Here is a 24,380-nt window from a genome sequence, read left to right on the forward strand (position 1 = left end):
TTCTCCAGGCCCTTAGGAAAATCTCCAGTCTTTACAGTAGCTTAGAAGGCCCTTTGCCGATCAACTCTATTTAACTCTAAGGCTTCATAGCTCCTTTCCTCCTGCACACCTGCCCCAGGCTTCTCACCAGTGCCATCCCTCTACCTGGAATATTCTCACTTGACCCTTCTTACAGCTCACACAACTCCTCCTTCCAGCCTCAGCATCCACGCGCCTGTTTCTCAGGCAGCCAGCCTCCTAGCCCCACCGAATCACATGCAGATTCCCCTTCTCTTTGCTGCCATAGCACCCTGAACTCTATCACACAGGTTTAGAATTGCCTGTCTGTCTCTTTCCAACGGGACCACATCTACCACGTTCAATGGTTTATTTTCCACAACAATAAATGACTGTTGGATGGGCAACTGAACAACTTTCCCTAGAGTAAATTTTCCTCTCTTTGCCTTCTCCTTCAGTCCTTCTGTGACACTGGGAAAGCAGTCCCTGAGTCCAGCCCTGGGTTCTGCTGATGTTTTCTGCTTGCCTTTGGGAAGATCACTATTTGTTTTCTACACCCCATCTCCTTACTAAGCATTGAACTCTCTCTGAGAACCCTGTCTCCTCATCCAGTGGACAGAACTTGCTATGGTGGGAGCTAGGTGTGATTTTTACCAGTCTGAAACTTCTCATCCTATTTACTAGGGAGAACCTGGAATTCCTGGAGGTCCGGGGCCAGTGGGGCAGGCTGGGCAGCGAGGGAAACAGGTATGAGGTTTTAGGACTCTTACCCTTTCCCAGCTCCAAGTGCTCAGTTCTGAGGCAAAGAGAAGGAGGCTGACAACATCTGGGGTAGCAAAGGTATCTCAGCACCTCCTAGGTAGTTGCAGGATATTTCTCCCATCCCCTGCAGCTCTCATCCTATAGCTAGTCTGTTAAAGTGGGGGAGGACAGCCAGAGGGAAAGGGGGCATGCAGAGAGGGTAATGGATAAGTTAGAACAGGCCTATAAATATTTTAACAAACAATATGGCCACATAGACACATGTCAGTTGAAAAATTACACTACCCATTTCTCTCCCTTCTTGAAAAACTCTAAGGTGACAACAGAAAGCGGGGAATAGGACCAAGAAATGGGCTCCTCTGGGCTGTGACAGGATCTCAGTCCATGGAACAGCCAATATAGGAACCATTTTTTTATTCCTTTTAAAAAATAAGGTTTATTATAACTGTTATACATAGATATTATAGGAAACTTACCAACCATAAAAGATGGGAAATGGGGAAGAAAAAAATTACTTATAATCCCACCATTTTGAGATATTTATCATTAACATCGTAGAGATACACAAAAAAAAAATCACTCCTATTTTTTCCTGTTAACAATGTATCAGGGACATATTTCCATGTCATTACATTTTCCCTTCAACATCACTTTAGATGACTTCAAAATATTCTATTGAATGTATGTACCTTAGTTCATTTGACCAATCTCTTATTATTGGATATTTAGTTTGTTTTTTGTTTTTCACTGTCATAAACAGCACAGAAATTAACATTTTTGTACCTAATTAGATTTTTTTGAACAAAACTATAATTCATTTCTACATAGAAATTTCTAGAAGTAGCACAGCTAGGTCAAAGGTTATGCACATACCCAAATAATGTTTGAACTCTATTGCAGAGTGCCCTTAGGAAAGTCCCAATGATATATGCACCCCTGTGTTAAGTAGGAGAGTGCTTGCTTCAGGGCATTCATACAAACAATGGATATTGTCACTTTCTTATTTTTATCTTTACCCATTTTATTGACAAAAAAATAGTGTCTCATTACTGTTTCAAATTGCATTTCTTTGTTTACTAGCGAGGATGACATTTTTCCATACGTCTGTTGGCCATTTATAATTCTTTTTGGGGGGATTCCTCACCCATGACCTTTGGACCGGCTCCTAATTTTTCAGTCAAGTAACATCCACTGACTCCGTAAGTCCTGAATGACCATCCCTCTGCCTTCTGCAATGTTTGCAGAGTGGAGCTGGCTGAAGAAGTATCAGGCACATGCCAGCAAGTGAGGAAAACCCAACAACAGGCATGTTCCCAGAGGTCAAGATCATTGATTAGGCCCCCTCCACCTGAAAGTCCCCAGTGCTTCTCTCCTGACATTATAATCTCACCAGTATAGACTACAATTGCTTTTCAATTTTGAGAAATTGAAATGATCTGATATGTTCACAGGGAGATTTTGGCATCCCAGGCTATGGTCCTATGGGACTAAAAGGAGTAAAGGTAAATATGGAAAACAATTATTTCTTTAATTGATGAATCAAACCTAAATAATATAAGAAAAAATATGTTGTGTTGATTTATTATGTTTTCTGTTGAAAATTATAGGGCCCAAGAGGATTCCCTGGAGATATGGGGCAAAAGGTATTATGCACGTGACCTTTTGAAATTGCCATGATCTTAACCTTTTATCTGAGAATTGAAATACACTTGTAGATCTCAACAAAACAAACAAACAAACAAAAAGCAAGGCAGTTGTTTTGCCTGGACTTTGTGAAAAAAGGACCATACTTAACCCTATGAATCCTTACATTGGAAAAGCTCGTCCTGTTCTTCATTGCCTGGTGTCCCTTGTCTGGAAACCCAAATCTTGATTTCTCTGCCTCAGTGATCTCATTCAAAACTTTCCACTTCAGCTATTGCAATTTGTCCTTCATTTTGGTGGCCTTTATTTCTTTTTACCTGAAGGATTACAATATTCTTCTCATTGGCCTCCTGCTTCCCACTTCTCTGTGCTTCAGTTAATCCCAAACACTACTGTCACTTGATTTTTCCCCCCAGAGTGTAGCCTTAATTTTGTTACTCTCCTGATTAAACATCTTCCAGTGTTCCTCACCGTCTGCCAGACTGAAATCCATCTCCACGCTCTAGAGCCAGACACACTCTCCATTTCAACCAGTAGTTGTGTTATATATGTTTTATACACTAAAATTATATAATAAGATTTTCTTCTTTTTTTTTTTTTTAAGTGCCCTGTCTAGAAGAGTGTCTTCCATATAGGTGTTGCTCAAATTAAAATTTAGAATATGGATTTTAAAAAGTGTCTAATTAAGCAAATCAAATCAACTATAGGAAAAGACACAATATTTGAATCCTTTTAAAATGCTTTTAATTGATGAATTACCAAAAGAGATTCTTTCCTTAGGTGGAGAAGGGTATAAGAAGGGACCATATAAATAACTGTTAGGACATAAGTTCTCATTGTAGAGGACAATTTTCTAATTTACTGATAATGGTAGAAAACAGCGTATTTCAATTTAGGGATAAATGTGAAATTAGCATGTTGATAAATAAGTGCTAAAATTAGTCCTCCCAAAGTCAGAATAACTTTTTTACCTTCAACTTTTTCAGAAATGATTCATAAGTTTAGGACGTAATTCACTATTTAGTATTTTATGTAGTCAATATTTCTCTGATTTTTAAAGATTTTTCTTAGATATTTTTATTAACTGATTAGATAGCCATTACACATATTTATACATAAATATCTGTATTCTTAGAAAATTTAAAATAGTTTTTAGAATATCTAAGTGTATCAGTGACTTCATTCCAAATGGTAGGAGAAGAAAACTTTTAGTGTTTAATATCTGGTATAGTTATAAGATCAATTAGGTTTTGAATTGGAGATAATTATTTTTTATTCTTTCATAGCAGATATTTTAACATTTAATTAAACATTGATTTCTTATATCTGAATCTTCAGGGTGAAGTTGGCAATCCTGGAATTCCTGGGGAGCTTGGACCCAAAGGATTTAGGGGACTAAGAGTAAGTGGCCTATAATTCCAGAGATTAAACATGATTCTTTGAAAGACTCTGGCTTTTACGTTGTAATAATAAATGTGGATTATCAATCCATCCCAAAGACATCTGAAATGTCACCTCCTAGCTGTGTGATCTTCAACATGCCTTTTCAGGGTCTTTATTTCTACAACATGAGGGTTGAACTTAATGACACCAAAGGTCATTTTCAGCCCTGAATGCCTGTGGTTCCATGACTCTGAACTACTATAAAGATTTACAGATTGATACCTGGCTGTTTGAAGGATTGGCAGTGTCATCCAGTCTTTTCTAAGGCACACATCACAGCCCAGAATATTGATCCCATGAATGGAAATGAAGCTGACATCTTTCTACTGTGTCCCTGAGGGTCTTCTGACAATTCCACTACCCATAACCAAGGTCATCTGGAGTATTCCTTTTAAGGAAGGCTGTTGAGGTCTTCTAATTAGTGAAGTATAGATTAGAATGTTATACTTGTTTAAAAACAAAATGCTGAGACAAGCGTCCTTTCATTTTAAAGTTTGAGTGTAATACCAGTAGTCATTATCAGAGAGAAAGAGACGCAGTTCAACAGATACTTTCCATCTGGCTGGATATATTTCATTAGCATCCAATATCCATTACCTTAAGGCATAGAAATGACACAGCTCACAGCCCTCCCATGTCCTCTTATGTATGTGGGCAATTCAATTATTTTTTTGTATTTGATCCTTTGAAGATGGGAGTGTTTTTATTAGATCTCTGGGTATCCTAGTATATTTGCTTTTACTTTTTTTTAGCACCAATCCTAGCTTACAATTAATTTAGATTTAAATGCACAGCCAGTGCCAGATCAAAGTATGTCACTAAATGAAGAGGCTAAGGGGAAATGAATGTTTACCAATGATTAAGAATGACTATAGTATAATTAAGGAATTTATTGGACTTGAATTAATAGTTGCTTTCTTTAAAAAATTATTTTTAATTGTAAAGTCTCGTTAAAACTAAGATAGTCCCATGGCTAGATGATGTGGAGAGTAACACATATTTCCATCTGCAGCTCACTGCAGGTCTGAAAGGTGTAAAGGGATCTCAAGGACTTCATGGACCTCCTGGACGGAGAGTGAGTATATATATATCCATGAGAACTAAGTCACATGTGTTATACTGGTTTCTAGGATGTGCGATGAATGGAAAGGGCACAGAATTTTTTTTTTAAATCCTCATCTGAGTATATTTTTTCAATTGCTTTTCAGAGAAAGAGAGAGGGAGAGAAAGAGAGAAATATCAATGTGAGAGACACATAGGTTGGTTGCCTCCCGCACGTGCTGCTACTGGGGCCGGGGGTCGAGCCCGCAACTGAGGTATGTGTCCTTGGCCCAAGTCAAACCCAGGACCCTTCAGTCCACAGGCCGATGCTCTACACTCTAACCACTGAGCCAAACCAGCTAGGGCAAAACGGGCACCGAATTTAATGTCAGAAGCACTGGATTCAAGTCCAGATTCTGCTTGGTACTAGCTGTGTGCCCTTCGGCCAGCCACTGAGTCTCAGTTTACCTGTAAAACAGAGATGACATATCCTGTGCTAACCACCTCACAAGGTAGCTGAGAGGATCACATAACCCAAAGTGGACACTCCTTGTGAACTATAAAGTTCAATGAAAAATTAGCTGCTACTGTTATTTTTTAACTGATGTTTTAAAAATAGGGATGGGATTGGATAAGCTTCATAAAAGTATCCTGGCAAAGCTCCGTCATGCTAGGCAAGTTCATAGAGTTTCCCAGAACCGTTACTATTGCCTTCCTAGTCTCAACATTTAAACTTGAGAGATATTTGGAAATATAACTACAACTTTCCACTATGATTCTAAGAGAAATGTCACCTTTGGAAGCATTCCTGGGCAGAGTCAGGTGCATCTCCCTGTGATGAAATACCCATATCTCTATTTTAGTCTCTGTCACATTATTGTAATGATTTATGTACATGTCTCTTTCCCCTGATGGGCACAGTCAGGTAGGAACTAAATGTTGCTAGCACCCGTGTTTTGTGGAGAAGGCTCAGGCAGCATCGTGTAAGGAGTGGAGAAACTGCTTACCTTGTTTTGTGTCCTGTGAATATTTTCTAACTGCCTGGAGGGGGTCCTCTAACCTGGGACTTAGAAGGGAAACAAAAAACGTGGGTGTTTTGTGAACAACTGAATTGATAATAGAATGAGAATCAGCTACCTGTAGCGGATACCCTGATACAATCTTTTATTTCTTTTATATTAACTGGTCAATCGTCTTAGGCATGTGGGTGAGAATCTAGTCTGCGAGCCAGTCTGGCCCAGCCTGGATTTATCGCTTGTCCAGATTCTGGAGCTCTCGTTTCGGGGAATCCCACGTTTTCCTGGGCTTGTGCTTGGCCCTGCTGACCTGGTAGAATGTGCTTCTTTGTCTCAGTCCCTTCATTCTCAGCCTCTGCTTAAAAACCTGCTCAAAGTTACTCGTCAGTCTTTTAGAACATACTCCCCTCCGTTCTGATCATCTGTACGAACTGGGCTGCTTACCCTATTTATTGCCAGAAACTGTTCCTCTCTCCGTTTACGTGGCTGTGCATTCTTTGCTGTTTTCTGCTGTAAGTTGTAACGGGACAGAGATGACTCAGCGTCCTTGAGTGAGATGCATAATTTCCTGATCTGGGTCGGGAATGAAGTGTTCTCCCCTGGGTAGAATCACAGAGGCCGTAACAGTTCTGGCTAACACCAGCTGCACATGGGGAGGGGAGGGGGCGGGGAGGGCACTTCAGCATTCAGCAGACATTTAACTGGTTATTGGATGAATGGATGGACACATGACCCCGTGGCAAGGACATTTGTGGCTAAGCAGCTGGGGAGCCAGTGAAATCGTATGAGTAGGAGCATGCAATAGCATTTTCTGAAGCCAGCTTCCCAGCATTCACCAGTTGCTCAAAGGGATCCATACGTGCAAACATGTTGGGAACCAGCCGCCAAGGAGAAGCCTGATGCTTATGAAAGGAAGGGGAAAGGGGCAAAGAGAAAAGCTCAAGCTGTCAAGAAAGGACTGCCATTTTGCAGGACCCTTCTCAGTTCATCTCACTAATTACTTGTACCCCTTTCTTTTATAACTTCTCAGCATTTATGAGTGTGGTGTGTCGGCTCTTCCTTTGTATAATGCTCATTTTCCCACGTAATTCTCTTTGGTTTTTTCACACATATAGAAGTTGCAGGCTGCGGCCTGATTTTAAACTCCTTGGTTTGTAATAAACCTGTACCTCTGAATTCTCAATCAATTCCTCTCTTTCCTGCCATGCTTTGGGAAGTCTGCTGCTTACAATTTTAAGTTTTCTGATGAAACATGCCTTCTAAGTGTTATATCTTTAGTACAAATATCTTTAAGAAATAAAATAGTTCAGTTCACTCTGGGCAGACTTTAGCTTTATTGATCTAACACTGAAACAAAAAGGTTGACACTCTTGATTTAAGTGGGGAAAGAGCATCGTAATCCACCAGTTCAGGAAAACTTTAATCCCTCTCTGCCAGCTGTGCTTTTAACAAAGAAGGTTTTCCGTCACCATATATTTGACCCCATTTATGCTTTTATATCCCCCCACTCTTCTTTCCCTGTGATAACCACCACTGTTGCCTGTGTCTGAGTTTTGTTTGTCTTGGTGCTGTCTGTTTCATATCCCACATGTGAGTGAAATCATATGGTTCTTGACTTTTCTCATCTGACTTACTTCACTTAGCGTGATATTCTCAAGATCCATCCATATTTTCACAAAGGACATTACATCTTCTTTAGGGCTGAGTAGTACTCCACTGTATACATGCACCCCATGCTCTTTACCCAATCATCTATCAAAGGACTCGGATTGTTTCCATGTCATGAGCACTGTGAATAATTCGTGTTGACAAACATTTGTACTCCTTCACTATTTTGGAAATTATCCCACAATACCAAAACGGGTCATTCAAATTCAGAGATTTCCATCTTTCTGAAATAAAATAAATGTACCCAACGACATCATTTTTAGCTCAAAAAAAAAAAAAAAAAAAAGAATGAAGGTATTTTTCCTTTGCTTTTGTTTTGCCTTTAAAGAGTCCCATTCACATACCAATAACTTGCTCTGATTTTGTTTTCCTAGGGCCCTAAAGGCACGGCGGGGGAGCCTATATATTCTGTATGTATCTCCTTATTTATGAAAGTAAAGCTGACCGATCCAGATAAATGTGGCCCCTCAAAGGTCACTGTGCTCACGTTTCTGTTCTCTCTCTATTTACAGCAATGTGATCTGATCCGGTTCGTGCGGGACCACAGTCGTGAGTATCTGTGTGTGAGGGAGCGAGAGCACCTGGGACGGGTGAGGGCATTTAGGACGGAGGCAGTGTGGGCCCGCAGGACCAGCAGGCTGAACTCACTGGCGGAGAAGGCAGATACCCCCGCAGCAGGCTGTGAGGGCCTGCCGCGGGAGCAGCGAGCGTCGACTGTGGGAGAGAAAGGGGCATAAGTCAATGACATGCACTTTAACTTGGCTCTTGACGTGCAATTCATACAGGAGAGAAAACAGGCCTATGGGAGACAGCTAGAGCCCAGCTCAAAGGGGTGTGAATCAGCTCCCACATTTGTATAACAATTATGTACAAAGGCCTGAGAACACGGTGTTAAAGGGGTGGACATGGGAGTTTGGGGTTAGTGGGTTAGTCACTTAGTTCATGAAGGCTCCTTGGATGGGGGTAATGAAATCCCACTATGGGGAGGTGATGGGGAGGGACAAGACAATAGTTTCAGCAAAGGAATAAAGCTGAAATCAACTAATAAAGGGTTGTCTTTGGTTATGAAGAAAGAGGGAGACAACACCCAGGAATCTCATTTCTGCAAATTTATCCTAAGGAAATAAAGGAAAACATTATAGGTACAGATGATTGTTGAAACATTCATTAGAGCAAAATAACTACACTTAGACTCTTTACACTTATAATTGCATTACGGTGCACCATCTTCTATAAAATATTAAGCAGATATGGTTTTTATGAAGATGATCAGAATATGAAAAATGTTGCCCTTAAGAAACAGAAAATTAAATTGGATCCTCGTTATGTTTACATAGAGAGGTAAATATATATGCATAGAAATGAGTACTAGAGAGGAAGGTAGAAAAGTGTATCAACTTATGGTGCTAGGGTGGTAGAATTTTAGGTGATTAGCCTTCATTTTTGCAGAGCGGTTTATAATCATGCTTACATAATCACAGTCGGAAAAATGTAAAATGGGAAAATCAGAGAGACTTTACTGAAGGATACGGGATGAAAAGGTAGTCATTGCAAGCGTGTGGCAAGGACAGAACAACAACTAAAACAAATTTAAAATCCCTGTAAGGCCAGATGGGAGAAGCTTAGCATCACTGTGGATCAGGAGGCAGAGGTGGGGCTGTGAAGGGAAATCAATTGCAGGAAAATATGATGATTTGAAACATTTTAGAGTTAGAGGAAAGTTGTGTAGGCCCTAAATTGAAATGAAATGCAGGCAGCTGAGGGGATAAAATGCAGGCAGCTGTAATAAAGGTAAGGTTTAAGGAAGGAGACTCAGATGTTGAAGTCACTCAAGCGTTTGTAGTCCTTAGAGCTGCATGGATGGATGAGGTCCCAAAGAATGGGAATCTAGAGAGACAGAAACAAACCCCCAAGGGATGAACCCAGGAAGACACTTTAGCAAAAGGAGTGGCATAGCAGAAATGAGGAAGCCCTGCCAAAGGTGGGCGACTCGAAAAGGAGCCAAAAGGAACCAGTGGAGAGAGGATTGAAAGGGAGGGTCCCTTGCGAAAAACATGGCAGGAGGGGTAGAAAGGCTCTCCAGCACAGAGGGGAGGGGAGGAAGAGGCCTGGGGCCACAGGGACCGGACAGAGGGAGGTGAGTGTGTGATCAGACTCCCTCAAGGCGTTGCTGGTTCTCAGTAAAATCAAATGATGCCTTCCCAAGGAAGAACAAAGGAGGTGGAAGGAACTGGGTAGGCGAATACCTACCCTTGGGGGGTTTCGGATTTGAAGGCAGTTTTCCAACACTGAGTAAAGGGAGTTAGTCAGGCAATTAGGGGGCCAGGGGAGAGTGTTGGGTACTATAACCAGACAGGGTGCTGATCAGTGAGCATGGAGCTCCAGAATTCAGATCTGAGATGAGGATTTGGGTGACAGACTTTAGAATCAATTCAGATGACTTTATTTTATAAATGACATCACTGAGGCCCTGCAAGGTGGGATTCCTGGTCTAACATGTTTGCTCTTCAAATCCTGCAGCAGCTCTCTGCCACACAGGGATGAGGGCCTGGGTCCTGAACTGGTGGCTGAGACCGTAACCACAGAATAAAATAAGAGATCTAGGAGGCTGCGGGGAAAGGCGAGAGAGGAGTGTGGTTGAGAATAAAACAGAAGGACTCAAATGATTAGAGTTTTGGAGGGAGAGGCATAATTAAAGAGGATTTTTAGGAAAAATAAATTTAAAGAGAAACACTAAGAAAGGCCACCTAGTTTCATCCTGGCACCAAGGGTTTGCTGGTTCGATTCCCAGTCAGGGCACATGCCCTTTGCAGGCTCGATCCCCAGTTGGGGACGTGTAGAACGCAGCTGATCGATGTTTCGCTTTCACATTGATATTTCTCTCCCTCTCTCTCCCTTCCCCTCTCTCTAAAAAAATCAATAAAATGAAATAGAATAAAATAAAATAAATAAAATAAGAGAGGTCAACCAGTTTCTCCAAAGTCACCCAGATTCAAACCCAGACAGGTGTATCTATTTCCAGCACCTGTGCTTCTAGCCTCATAGCTGGGTTGGAGGTTAACAAATGAAAAAGTTCTCTGTTAGGAAAAAAGGGATGTGTTTCAGGCCTTGAGATGCAGAGCAGTCTGTGGGTCACATGTGCTTTCTGCTGGCAGAGGCTAAAGACAAGAGATGTTAATAAGGCTGATGTGAGGGGAGCATGTGCTGTGGGAAACCAGGATGGAAGCCAATTTGTTGTCAGTGCTAATAAAATCTTTCATTATATTGGAGTGACTCATTTGCTTCCTAGGAATTGAACTGAGTAAAAGGAACATGGAAATTGTCAAGCCTGTGCTTACTGAGAGATTGACTGACATTTCTGTGCTTCATCTGAGAGAGTAAATCACTTAGAGAAACCGGAGCTATTTCGCTCAGGAGAAGCCCTGGGGTGTGTGTGTAGGGGCCCTCCTCAATCTAGATACGGAGATCACTCAAATACAGGAGCTATATTTTTTAGCAGAGACAAAGTTCATTTGGAAATCCTCACAGTTCTACAGGAAAATAGAGCTTCCCAAGGTGTTCATCAGGGAAGAAAATCAAACCCCATATTTTAGCCTCGCCTTGCTGAATGACTCTCAGAAGGCTATAAGAAGAGATACAAAACAAATTGAATTTTAGCTCTCTTGCCATTTAATCAGAGGCTCGTGTATTCTGCTTCAAAGACAAGTGATCAGTGTTGCAGATTTCAACCAAAATTCTGCTAAGGCCTGCTGGCCATGACGCACAAGGAGAAAGGGCCTGGAAGGGTCATAAAATTCTGTATAGTCGTCCTCAGTCTTTCAGCTGTGGCTCCCCATAACCTAGGCCTTAGCCTTGTGTGCAATTAGAGCCAAACCAAATATTAAACTTTGTCAAAATTTTGTTGTTTTGGATTATTTTTAGTTTGTGTTCCAAAAATGTAATTGTCTCTTCTCTCTCTCTCCTTTTTATAGCTTGTTGGCAAGGTGAGTATTCTTACCATACTGTGTTTTTCATTGAAATTATTACTGTCTTCTGACAAGACCAATTTGAAAGAAACACTCACCCCTATAGGGAAAAGGACATCTTCCTTCTATGCAGACACTTACGTCTTTGGTTTCAACTATAACTGTCCATGTCATGTTTGACCTGATCGTAAAATGGTAACCTCCAGCCCTCAGCCCCTTCACATTGTTGTTCTTTCTAGGTCCTGTCATGATTTACACCTCAATTTGTCCATGGGGTAGGCCCTGTGCTGCTGAGGGATCCAGTGACAGGGCTCTCTGACTAAACATATTCTATTGCTCTGTTTGCTGTTTGACCCCATGGATACCAGCTTCTTGGACAGGGGGTGTCTCCTTTCTTCCCTCTGGCCCACACCTTTCATCTCACCAAGTACCCACGTTTCCTCTCACTAAGTACCTACCAATTGTCAGCCTGACCCTGCCATGAATGGTCTTCCCAGGGCCTAGGCTGCAATCGCTGTTGCATGGTGCCTTAGATCCCTGGGGTGACATTGCTGCTGAAGCCGCTTAGGTCAACTTCAAGGGCTCCTGGTCTCCTAGAGGCCTGCTGAAGTAGACCCGCAGGGTCTTTGAGCTTATCACAAAGTATGTACCATTCACTTTAATTCTGAAACAAAACAAAACTTTGTACGTATAAGTGCCCTATAAAACTTTTTGAATTAGAATTAAACCTGCCAGGTACCCTGCTGGGCACTAGGAAAGGGAGGTTGTGAAGTCTGCACTTTATGTAGCCAAATATTAATGCTCTATCAATATTCTCAAGCTAGCAAAGCAGATTCCATACCTTCCTTTACATGTAGGTCCCTCCAGTTCTAGAGCTGTATGTAACACTTGCATTTTCCTAGACCTCCGTATGAACCACCCTTACTAGAGTAAAGGGATCTGGGAAAGGCTTTTGATCCAGTGGGATAACTTAATACTTCTGTTTTCCATTTTTGTAGAAAAGTGTCCAGCGTATCCAACAGAGCTGGTATTTGCCCTGGACCAGTCCTACGGTATCACAGAACAGAGATTTAATGAAATGAGGGAAGTCATAACTTCTATTGTCAATGACCTTAACATCAGGGAAAATAATTGCCCTGTGGGAGCGAGAGTTGTTGTGGTTTCCTATGACTCAGGCATCAGCTATCTCATCCGTTGGTCCGACTACCATAGCAAGAAACAGCTCCTCCAGCTTCTTTCCCAAATAAAATATCAAATGCCCAAAGAAGCCCGAGACATTGGTAATGCGATGAGGTTTGTGGCCCGGAACGTTTTCAAGCGGATGTACGGGGGAGCCAACGTGAGGAAAGTTGCTGTGTTTTTTAGCAATGGACAGACATCCAGTAGGTCATCCATCATCACGGCCACCATGGAGCTCAGCGCCCTGGATATCAGTTCAGCCGTCTTTGCTTTCAATGAAAGGGTTTTCCTTGATGAGGTTTTTGGGGTAAGAACTTCTCTTGGCAACTTCTTCATTTTTAAGATAGTGGTACTAGTCGGATGGGAATGGTGGGGAGTAGGGGAAACTCTGTGGCTTTTTGAGTCCCTCTACAGTTTACACAGCTATATGGTTGCCAGGGTCCCTGGAATCTAATATCACACAATAATAGCCGCCAATAATAATAGCGGCCACGTTTGCTCAGCTCTTGCTGTGTACCAGGCACTGTCCCTAGAGATGTACACACATACTTATACATTGTCACAACCCTCTGAAGTCAATGCAGTTGTCATCCCCATTTTAAAATGAGGAAACTGAGGATATTTTTTCCATTGCTTTTCAGAGAGAGTAGAAGGGAGGGAGGGAGGGAAGGAATGGGAGAGAGAGAGAAACATCAGTGTGAGAGAGACATATGGACTGGTTGCCTCCTGCATGTGCCCCGACCAGGGGTGGGAGCAAACCTGCACCCGACGCACATGCCCTTGACAGGGAATCGAACCTGCAACTTGCAACCCTTCTTCGGTGCTCGGGCCAACGCTCTAACCACTGAGCCACACGGGCCAGGGCAGTTGGGTGTTTTTCAAACTAATCCTTAAAGTAGGTGCACAATGGCTTTCTAATAATGACTAAAGAAAATGACTAAAGAAGCATATGCTTTTTTTTTTTTTTCAATACAGTTTGACAACACTGGAGCATTTCAGGTGATTCCAGCTCCTTCAAATGGAGAATACGAACCTTTAGAAAGACTTCGGCTTTGTACACTTTGCTATGGTAAGACCAATGAGAATTTATTGTGCTAAAACACTTAAATGCCCTCTGGATGAGTTATTAAATCTGGCATTATCAGAGATTTCTATTTTTCATTGCGAATTTTAAGTTTTCCAGCACCATATGTCTCTGTAATGTTTGCAGTTTCCATAGAATGTGAAAATTGGTTTATAAGATTATTCCAATTAATGTGGCCTTTCTTGGGAACAATTTGGTAGTCTGTATCAAAAGTCTCTCAAATATAGAAAAACAAGCACCACATGACTTCACCATGTGATACCACATGATATGTGGAATTTAATGAACAAACTGAATTAACAAACAAAATAGAGACAGGCTCATAGATAGTGGACAAACAGCTCGGGGAGGAGGGGCGGGGGGAGGAGTGTTGGAGAGGATAGAGGGATTGAGCAAAAAAAAAAAAAAAAAGAAAGAAAGAACTCGTGGACATGGATAAAAGTGTAGTGATTGCAGGGGGCCAAGGGGTGGGTAGAGGTGGAATAGGATATAGGGGGGAAAATGGTGATGGAAAAAAATAAAATAAAAAAATTTTCTAAGTGAGTTTGGACATGACTTATAGATTTCAAATATATGTCCTACCCACATCTGCTTTTAACAAAGACCTTCCAAAATTGTACGCTAGTTGCTACAGAAATGTTGGGACACTGAAATTCTTCATAATTTAAATGATGTGAGATTGAAGGACTGGTGGTCAGATTATTAATTCTTGGTAACCAGTCACTGAATCACTTGATGATCTCAAATGACAGCCAACATTGAACAATGATGAGTCTCTCTGTGTATTTTCAGATAAATGTTTTCCAAATGCTTGCATCAAAGAGACCCTTTTACCTGAAAATTCAAACATGGATGTAGCCTTCCTCTTAGACAATTCTCAGACTATAGCCAGTGAGGAGTTTAAGGCCATGAAAGACTTGGTGGGCTCGATGCTGGACAACTTCAACATTGCTTCAGACCCTTTCATCCCAGACTCTGGTGACAGGATTGCCCTGTTGGGCTATTCTCCTTGGGATAGTTCTAGGAAAAAGAAGAGTGCAGTAAAAACAGAGTTTGAATTTACAACTTACACCGACCGAGTCCTAATGAAGAACCACATCCAGAATTCCCTCCAACAGCTAAATGGAGAAGCCACCATTGGTCATGCCCTGCTGTGGACCATAGAGAATCTCTTCCCAGGAGCACCCAACTTGAGGACACATAAGGTCATCTTTGTGGTCTCAGCTGGGGAAAATCATGAGAGAAAGGAATTATTGAAGAAGATGGCTCTGAGGGCCAAGTGTCAAGGCTATGTCATAGTTGTGATTTCCCTGGGCTCTCCACGTGAGGACAACATGGAGGAATTAGCTAGCTTCCCACTCGACCACCATCTGATACAGCTTGGGAGAATCCATAAACCAGATCTGGATTATATTGTGAAGTTTTTAAAGCCTTTTGTATACTTTACCAGGCGTAAGTCATTATTTTGCTTTTTCTGTTTGTCCTGACAAATTAGTTGGTTAATAGTATTGATAACCTAACATGTTTTTGTATCTATAGCTAACCCAAATATATGAATTAGACTTTCGGTGAGTTGGGGAAAGGGATAGGACACATCTGAGTATACCCTATTTATATCTTAGTCATAATGTAGTGAGACCTTCCTTTTTCATGATAGAATGTCTTTTAGCCAAAATCTCAGCACTTTAGAAAGCACAACCTAAAGAAATCTGAGCCACTCTTAGATGGTCTCCAGGATGAGCATGTAAATGAAATTTTCTCTGCTACCCCAGGTGTATTTCCAACCTTGGCCCACCCTGGAGACCTGTATGAGGGTGTAAGGCAGCACAGCACTGTGAAGTTCCCGAAGCATGTGAACATACAGCACATGGTTGTTGAAATGCAGGCTCTGATTCAGTATGTCTAGGGTTGAGGCTGAGATTCTGCATTTTCAACAGTTTCCCCAGTGATGTCAACACTTCCAATTCAAGAGTGACATTTTGAGTAGCAAGACACACTACAGTGTCACCACTGGATGGGTGAGAGTTCACAGACTGAGCTGTGAAGGGAGAAATACAGAAATTGAGAGCAGGCATCTAGAAACTTTTAAAGCAATTTGACATTCCATGGCATGCAAATGCATGAACAGTGGACTCTGTCTTATTGAGCAAGATAACCAAAAGTATTGGTCCGCAAAGGATTAGAAATAAAAATACCTTGTCCTTCACCACAAATGGTTTGAGAAACACTTTCTAAGCAGTGTTTCTCAACTGGGGATAATTTTGCCCCCTCAGGGTACATTTGTAAATATTTGGAAACATGTTTGATTGTCACGACTGAGGGAGAGGATTCTGTGGGTATCTGGTGGGTAGAGGCCAGGGATCTGCTAAATATCCTACAATGCACAGGACACCCTCCCAGCCTCCAACAGCACAGAATGGTGCAGCCCAAAATGACAATAGCACTGAGGTTGAGAAACTTTGCTCTGGAGGATCCTACAGCATCAGAGTTGAACCTGCTCTTTCTGGGAATCTGACTGGTTTAGAGTTAGGTTGTGCTGAAACCACTGCCACAACCTTAGAATTCCAGAGTTGCCCTTGTCTTCAAGGAATCTCATCACCACCACAGTGACAGTGTCTTGAGAGCTCACTCTTCATTGCAGAAAGAGCTCCACCTTTCTCCTCTGGCTCATGTTCCATTGAAGAGGCAAATAGTTGCCCACTTAGGAATATCGTGTTATTTCTTTAACTCTAAATGCCTTCAACTGTATGATACATCATTATATTAGGTAAAAAGAAAGAAAAAATACTTCCCATTAAATGTTGATACTAACTTTCCTTTTAGAGTGGTTTATTTTATAGTCATTAGAAGAGTTCTCTTAGGCAGATTACCATATATCGCTCACTCCATGAAACAGACTGGTTAAGGCATCCTTAAAACTTCTTACTCAAAGTTTGACTCTTGTGAGCTATTTCTTGACTCAGAGTCATTTATACTGACCTTTTCCCAATCGATATTGTTCTTTGTGCCATCAGGATTAATGATAATACAGCACTTTTAAAAGACAATAAAGCTGGTCTTGCTGGGTTCTTAAGTAACTTTGCAACTTTTGAGCTTGCTTACTTTTGACTCCCACCTGAGCAATGTTGCTAAACATCAGTTCACTGCCTTCCCATAACCTCTTGGTTTGTAGGGGTTAAAAGACTCCTACAAGTTTCAGTGCTGGCGTGTTTGCTGTTCCCACATTTACACACAATAACAACTGCCTCCCAATTCCTGCCTCACAAACAGCAACTGTCAAATGCAATTAGAAGACAGTCTCATTTCAGACAAATAGGGAAAAAAGCTTATCTTAGAACCAGAGAAATATGATTGTTATAAAATCATAAACATTCTCTGAGATACTTTCATGGAGTCTTGGATCATACAATGGTCAAAGTCCTCCTTTAACTAAAAACTCTTTGTTTTCCTGAATGAGGGGGGAAATAATTTATACTCCGATATTTCGCAATTTATAGAACAATAGGAAGGGGGGGTAAAAGGATTTATTTAGGTCAGTACAATAAAACCCTTTCTGGGATTCTTTTCTTCCTAGAAATCAGTGTTAATTGGTGCAGAAGCACAGAAATAGCATCCTGTAATAAAATATTTACCTTTTCTGTATTTGATTCATTGGCAAAGTGAAAAAGCTTTATAGAATCTGAAAAAAATTTCCCTTAGGTTATGTTAGCCTGAGCATATGGAAATCATGGGTCTCTGCATCTCAATGAACCCTTAAAAGAACAATTTGAGGGGGTCATTGTCCTTGACTCTGATCATTCTTTGGCTGTCAAACACTCTAACATCAAGCTGCTACTATATACTGTTTTCACCCCAGCCAAATTTTGCTGAAATATTTTAGTGACATTTATTGCCTCAAGAGAATTCCTGCTGGGATTCTCTTTACCTAGCATATACCATTTCTTGTTTAAAAATCTAACTATACCTTTGTTCCCTCAATAGGAGGATTCAATCCGTACCCACCACCAGTGCTTAAAGATGCCTGTAAACTCCTCGATTCACAAGAAGATAATCACAACAGCGATCTCTTGTGAGTCAGAAAGCTCTTATGTTTATAAGTGACTGTTAATGGACTGACGGGTGTGTAACTGGCTGATGGCAGGTTATTAGGTTGAGGAAGCTAATAAGGTCTCTGCAGTAAAGGCCCTTCATGCATCTCATTTTCTGTAGCAGAAGTTACGCATCAAGCATGCTTTCTGGATTGATGTTTTTATAACTTCCTCAGGAGCTTTATTACAGTTTTGCCTTTAAATTCATGGTTTCCTCAGAAGTTCCCACATTGAAGTTTATCCCAGAATAGAAACCACAACTGAGCCTCAACCCACCTCAACCTCACTTCCCATCTCTCCTCCCAGAAGCACTGGGTTCTAGCCACCCTGGACTGTTGTCTGCCTCCTGTGAGCTGTTGATCCACCCTCTTAGGCCTCTGGTCATGTTGCCTAGGACTCTGTTCCTTCCAGTGAGACCCAACCCATCTTTCATGGTCCTAATCGAAGCTGTCTTCACTTTGAAGCCCATCGTTACTTTCCGTCAAAATCCACAATTCCCTGTTTGTACCTCTTTATACCTCTGCTGAGGCACTTACGGTTTATCCCAAAGTCTTGTCTCACTGAAGTCTGGGGCTGCATGATTCATGATTTCATCCCCAACACATAGCATAAAGCACCCAACAATATAGTTGCACATGTAAATAATTTTTCTTAAAATTGTATCCTAAATAAAAATATAAATAATCTGAATGAATCTTGAACCTCAAACAGAATGAGAGTGGCCCATTTGATTGCTCTCTGCTTCTCTCTGCACTTTCCTGAGCTTGGATGCCTGACTGCAGCCTTGTGAAAGCCCAAATTGGGGGCCATAATTACTCCGTCCTGTCAGATGGCAGTTAAGCAAAGAGCTTCTCAGAACAGATAATTTCTCTTACATACATCTGGAAGCAAAATGTCAAGATGAGGGTTCCTCGGAATTCATGCAAGTACATGCTCCTCGAATGTTAGACTTCATCTACTTGGTAGTTTAGCAAGGAAATGTCCAACAGCCAACACCTTCTGAAGGACAATATTAACAATGTGATGCGAAACTGTGTTTCCCAGCATTAAATAAGTCCTAAACTCATTTAAAGGAAAACCAGGTTTTACAGAACTGCCAACAAAATATTACAACATTATTTAAACATGTACAAATGAACATAAATCTAGCTGCAAACACCATATGCTTATAGTTCTTAATGCAACTATCAGACCAAAACAAATTTGCGCATCAAATCCAAGCAAAGTCAACAAGACACAAATTTTAAACACTAATTTAACTTAATGGATGATTCTACTTTGCAAAAATAGAATTCCTGAAAATGAAAAAGATACAATACATATTGGTAAAACATGATGCACACTGCGGAGGTACATCTGCTCTTGACTTGTCTACTCTGTTGCGTGAGGACATGATTCCTCACCTGCACCACTGCACAGTGATCATCCTCACTGTGTGTCATGATATCATTTGCTGTGAGTGTATTATTCATGTATTATGGCTGACTTTTCCCCTTTCTTCACTAACTCTCAACAGTTAAAGTAGTACTAGTGGGTGTGCTACCCCAGTATCAAATACAAATGTAAACATGAACGTTGAAATTGCATGATTTATTTACATGAATAAATAAGAATAAACATATCAAATAAGTTTTCTGTCAACATTTAAATAAACACTATTCTAAAATTATCCTAGGGAACTCTTAAACGCCTAAGAAAATAAATGTAGAGACTATTTTAGGAGGCATGATGTCAATGAGATATGTTTTATATAGTCTTATGCTTCTCAGCAGTTCTTGGTAAATTAAATGAGTATTTTTAATATTTTCTATGGTGACTGATATCAATCTGAGATGCATTATTTGGTTGTTACAAATAACCTGTGATTGACTTTTCTGTGGCAAATCAGACTTGGTGTCTTCCAAAGTAAGTACAGCACAGGCTATAAGCAGACTGGGGAAAAGGAAGGATAAATGTGAATTTAAAGTTTTACCACTTTATATGTTTTTTAATAATAAGTATAATGAAATAATAAGTACAATGAATCTTCGTGGACTATATGATTGAAATGAATTTAGATTTTTACCATTTGTTTTTCTAAGATAAATAGCTATATTAAATTGTTGTGATATTTTATTTGCATTTCCCAAAGTTATCTAGATTTACCTAAAACTTCCCATTTTATCTTCCAGATTTACTGCCGAGACACATGAGGTTTCTTTAGGAGAGAACAGCTTCTTCACTCAGGAATTAAGGACTGGGAGAAGCTCATCTTTTACGTTGGATGACAGCGGAAGTGACCATTTGGTTCACATTCCAAGCCCTATGTTCATGCCACCAAAATTAATGACTGAGTATAAAGAAAATCGAGATTCTGAAGACATTGCAAGTCTCACTTCTGGTAAGGAAATGGAAAGTTATGATGGAAATGTTTAGGTAACTGGGTCTTGTTTTTCTAACACTAGTAGAGAATCAAATACATTAAAGCTGGTATCTACAGCAACTTTTTTCAAGTTCAAAGTGGTAGCTACCACCACTCCTTTTATTGAAAGTGACTATTTAAATGGTGATAAGCACCACTAAGGGCATCGCTACTATAAGCTCTAAGCAATGTCCCTGATATTCTTATCAAATTTAAGATTTCTCTGGGTTCCACAACTTAGAAGTCAGTGTAATGTAGAAGGAGGTAATATAGAGAACATCAAAGCGAAGGGATTAAAACGACTTTACAGGTTGGCCTGGCCAGTGCCCCAGAATTTGTGATGACTGCGTTACTTTGTGTGAGTTATTTTTGAGAGACGTGGAAATGATAACTATAAACTCTCCCTCTGCCCTGTCTATACATTTGAATGGCAAAGCAGTAATACCTTTTGTCAGGATTTAATAGTTTAAAATAAATCAGATACATAGGATATTAGTATTTCCATGGAAAAGGATGACATTCTAAATAGACGATGCAGCCGTTCCATCTCTGCACCTAGAGTCTCCCAAAATGCTCCTTTGACCAGAATGCTGGCATTTAAAGCAGCATGTCATAAATAACACGTGTGCTGTTAGAATATTCAAGTTTAAAAGAAAAGGGGGCCAATTTCATGCCAATTATTTATAAGAATGAATAATATTTATTCTTAGTAGCTTCTTTAGATATATTTTCTTTTCTTTGGGTTCAACACCGATGTCCTTACCTTGTCCCCCTATTTCTGAAATATAAATATTTGAACTTTATCTTTAATACAGTATAACTTTCTGTAAAGGAATACATTTCTATAAAAGAAGCTAGAGTTAAGAATAAAAAGTCAATTAGTCAGTAGTTGAAAAATAAGACTTAAAAAAGAGGTAATACAATAAAACTGAATGTGTGTAGTACCATGGCATTAAGTACTCAGTTGTGTATCTTTTCAGTTAAAACAATTTTTTAATGTCATATAGACATAGCTTAAAGAAGAGAATAAAATATTTGGTTTTTTTAATGGATGTAGTTAATTTGGGGTGTTTATTTTACTGATATGGTAATAGCAACAGCCCTCAAGGCAGAGGAATTTATTATGGCTTAATTGAAAAAGAGGAAAATGAAAGAGAGGAGTTGCTTTGACAGTGTTAGAATAACAAACTGTCATTTGCGAGTTTTGTTAGAGGTAAGTATTCTGAAGTCTAATAATTCAGAAATGTACATCTTTTTAGGAAACACATATGAGACTGGATATTGAAGAAAGGAAAACGAAGAGACTCATCTTTGCCGCCGTCTTTAAAGACCATTGTTCTGTAATAATGGAAAGACTGTTCATTTGGTTTTTCAGATGTCTGGGAATCAAGATAGTCATAGTTAGCACAAGATCCAATTTGGCCAAAGAAATAATTGTACAGGGCTCTAGTAAGACGGAATATAATTGGCAGTTACCCCCCCCACCCCCACCCAGTCTCTCCTGGGCTGAAATGTGCTGGGAGTTCCGTGAGGATCAGGTCAGGTTGTGATAGCCTGGGAGCAGTGAGTCTCAGACCTAAGGATAATATATATTTTTTATCCTTTAAAATAAATCTTAGTCTCAGATCATAACTGTTGTCTAGGGACTTTGTGCTATTTCTTTAAAAAAAAAGATCACCTTTATCCAGTTGCCAAAATCCTCTGAGAACTTCCTGTATAATGTGCCATCCTCATGGACAGTACACTGTGGTTCAGATATTTCATTCAGTTGTTGAGTCGAGCTTTGATAAGATCCAGATGTATTGCACAAATAAAACTTTGATAATTTTCATAAGTACCTCCATACACTGTGCTTATTACTCATTTATAATGTGATTGTTATGGCTGACGACTGATCTTTCTGCCCTTGAACTGAGAGCCTGAGGGAAAGTCAGGAGTGGTAACCGTTTAAGAACTGTATCGAATTCCTAGAGCCCCGTGGGCTGGCGATGAGTTGTATATCACCCTCTTTCACAAGAAACACAACCGCTATATTTCTGCCTGTGTCTCTCTCTCTTATCTGCTCTGATTTCCAAGTTCATCTTTGGTGCCGTCACCTTTTCTGCCCCTTTCCACTCCTTACAGCAGCTCAAGGACAATCTGTATCAAAATCACTTGGAATGAATGTCTTTCGTAAGCACAGATTTCTAAGCCTTCCTCAGAACTACTGCTTCATATTAGAGGTGTGAGTGGCGAGGGAAAAAGCTACAAGCTTTAAAACCACCAGAGGTGATTTTTGTATGTCCTCAAGACTGAGGTCCACTATCCCAGTGATTTGCAAAGTGTGGTCCCTGGACCACCAGCATCAGCATCACCTGGGAACTCATTAGAAATGCAGATTCTCAGTACTCATCCCAGACCTTCTGAATCAGAAACTTGGGTTGGGGCTTAGCCATCTGAGTTTTAGCAGGCAGCACATGTGATTCTGATACAGGCTAAAGTTTAGGAGCCATGACTCATCCCACGACTTTGGTGTGCCACATCTGCTCTGTGTTTGTAATGGAGCCGAAAGCAAGTGGGTGTCTAGTATTAAAGAACAGAAGTGAGAATTTGTTTCCAAAGGGTTCCAGGTGCACTAGGTTATAATATTATTTTACTTATCCAGGACCACTGAACATCCATCCATCCATCCATCCGTCCATCCATCCAAACATCTATCTAACAAAACACTTTTTAAGATCCAAATATACAGACATTATCTAGAGATACTACCATGCATTTTAACCACAGCATCTGCAATATAAAAATTCCATGGAAAATTCAGCCCCTCCTACTTCCTTACCAATGCCATACACGTAGCTCTTTGGAATTATGTGATGAAAAATGTGTAGTTTAATTCTAATTAAATTGCAACTGTAGAGCCAGTGGCAGCCTAGCACTTTCATCAAAGATGCTATGTTAACAGTATTTAAAACACATTCAGTCTATTTTCAGGATTAAAGAAGGGCAGGATAATTTGTAATAAATGTTAAATACTAAACCAAACTCAGCCTTGGGCTTACTCATAGCTTTAAGCAGTGCCAGGCCTTAGGGTAACTTCAGCTGATGTTCTTTTCAATGAATTTTATTGAGAAATTAGAAGCAACAGTTTCGTCTTCGAGTGAGGCTGCAATTGAGCTCAAGGGAATTTGCAGGGCTCTGTTTTACTTTTTTTTTCTAACTTTAATCTGTTTCTGATCCACAAATTAGCTCTTTTTAAAAAGCCAGTGTGTCTTTTGACTTTGAATCAATGATAGAGTATTAGAGTTGGAAAGGTATTTAGGGACTGCCTCCTGCCAATTCCCCGGGGGTGTGTGGGGGGGAGATGGCCACCTGCCCTAGGAGAGACATTGCAATGTCTGGAGACATTTCTGTTGTTGTCATAATTGGAGGATGCTACTGGAATCTCACGGGTAGAGACCACGGATGCTGCTAAGCATTTTACAGTGCACAGGACAGCCCCTCACAACAAAGAATTATCCAGTCAAATGGTCAATAGTGAGAGTCAAATTGTCAATCCTATTTTTTTTTTTTTTTTAGAAGAAACTTCATATCCCACAGTGATGGAACTAGAAGACTCAATGGAGGGGCTAGTGGTTCCTACACCCTCTGGACTGTCTCCATTGCACCCTCAGAAAGAATCCTGAGGGTGCAATGGAGAGACAGTCCAGAGGGTGTAGGAACCACTAATTTTTAAAAAATTAAAAATTATAATTTTAAAAAATTTATAAAAGCACTGGTATACCATATAAAATTTTAATACAATGCATATCAAATGAAACAATTTAACAAGCTGAGCTGTTTGTAGTGTGGATTATATGCTTTGGTTTTCCCATAGGCATGTGGGTTTACATAGACATATAGGTTTACCTATTCAGTTGCATATCCTGCTCTTCACATAATACTGTCATACATTTTACATTATTGCTTCAAACTTCATGCTGATTTTTCTGTCCTTATAATGTTACTTTTAGAATATGAGTGTATTTAAATATTTACCTCTTGTTGAACTCATAGCTTGCTTCTAATTCTGCTGTCATGTAGTTTGTTCTATGTTTCTCTGTTTGCCAATTT

General features: G+C 40.3%; 1 protein-coding gene across 1 annotated transcript in view; it reads left to right on the top strand.

Annotated features, from left to right (window-relative positions):
- The window catches only part of COL6A5 (collagen type VI alpha 5 chain), an 82,659-nt gene that overhangs the window by 38,697 nt on the left and 19,582 nt on the right, over positions 1 to 24,380 (top strand). The window contains exons 24-37 of the mRNA XM_016224313.2: positions 682 to 744; positions 2,211 to 2,261; positions 2,367 to 2,402; positions 3,742 to 3,804; positions 4,859 to 4,921; positions 7,946 to 7,981; positions 8,084 to 8,120; positions 11,543 to 11,554; positions 12,535 to 13,022; positions 13,691 to 13,784; positions 14,592 to 15,251; positions 17,781 to 17,868; positions 19,794 to 19,796; positions 20,059 to 20,267. Coding sequence (XP_016079799.2) covers positions 682 to 744; positions 2,211 to 2,261; positions 2,367 to 2,402; positions 3,742 to 3,804; positions 4,859 to 4,921; positions 7,946 to 7,981; positions 8,084 to 8,120; positions 11,543 to 11,554; positions 12,535 to 13,022; positions 13,691 to 13,784; positions 14,592 to 15,251; positions 17,781 to 17,868; positions 19,794 to 19,796; positions 20,059 to 20,267 — 1,903 coding nt within the window. The remainder of the gene's footprint in view (positions 1 to 681; positions 745 to 2,210; positions 2,262 to 2,366; positions 2,403 to 3,741; positions 3,805 to 4,858; positions 4,922 to 7,945; positions 7,982 to 8,083; positions 8,121 to 11,542; positions 11,555 to 12,534; positions 13,023 to 13,690; positions 13,785 to 14,591; positions 15,252 to 17,780; positions 17,869 to 19,793; positions 19,797 to 20,058; positions 20,268 to 24,380) is intronic.

Source organism: Miniopterus natalensis, chromosome 15, assembly GCF_054644295.1.
Source record: "Miniopterus natalensis isolate mMinNat1 chromosome 15, mMinNat1.hap1, whole genome shotgun sequence".
In the NCBI taxonomy this organism is placed as follows: domain Eukaryota; kingdom Metazoa; phylum Chordata; class Mammalia; order Chiroptera; family Miniopteridae; genus Miniopterus; species Miniopterus natalensis.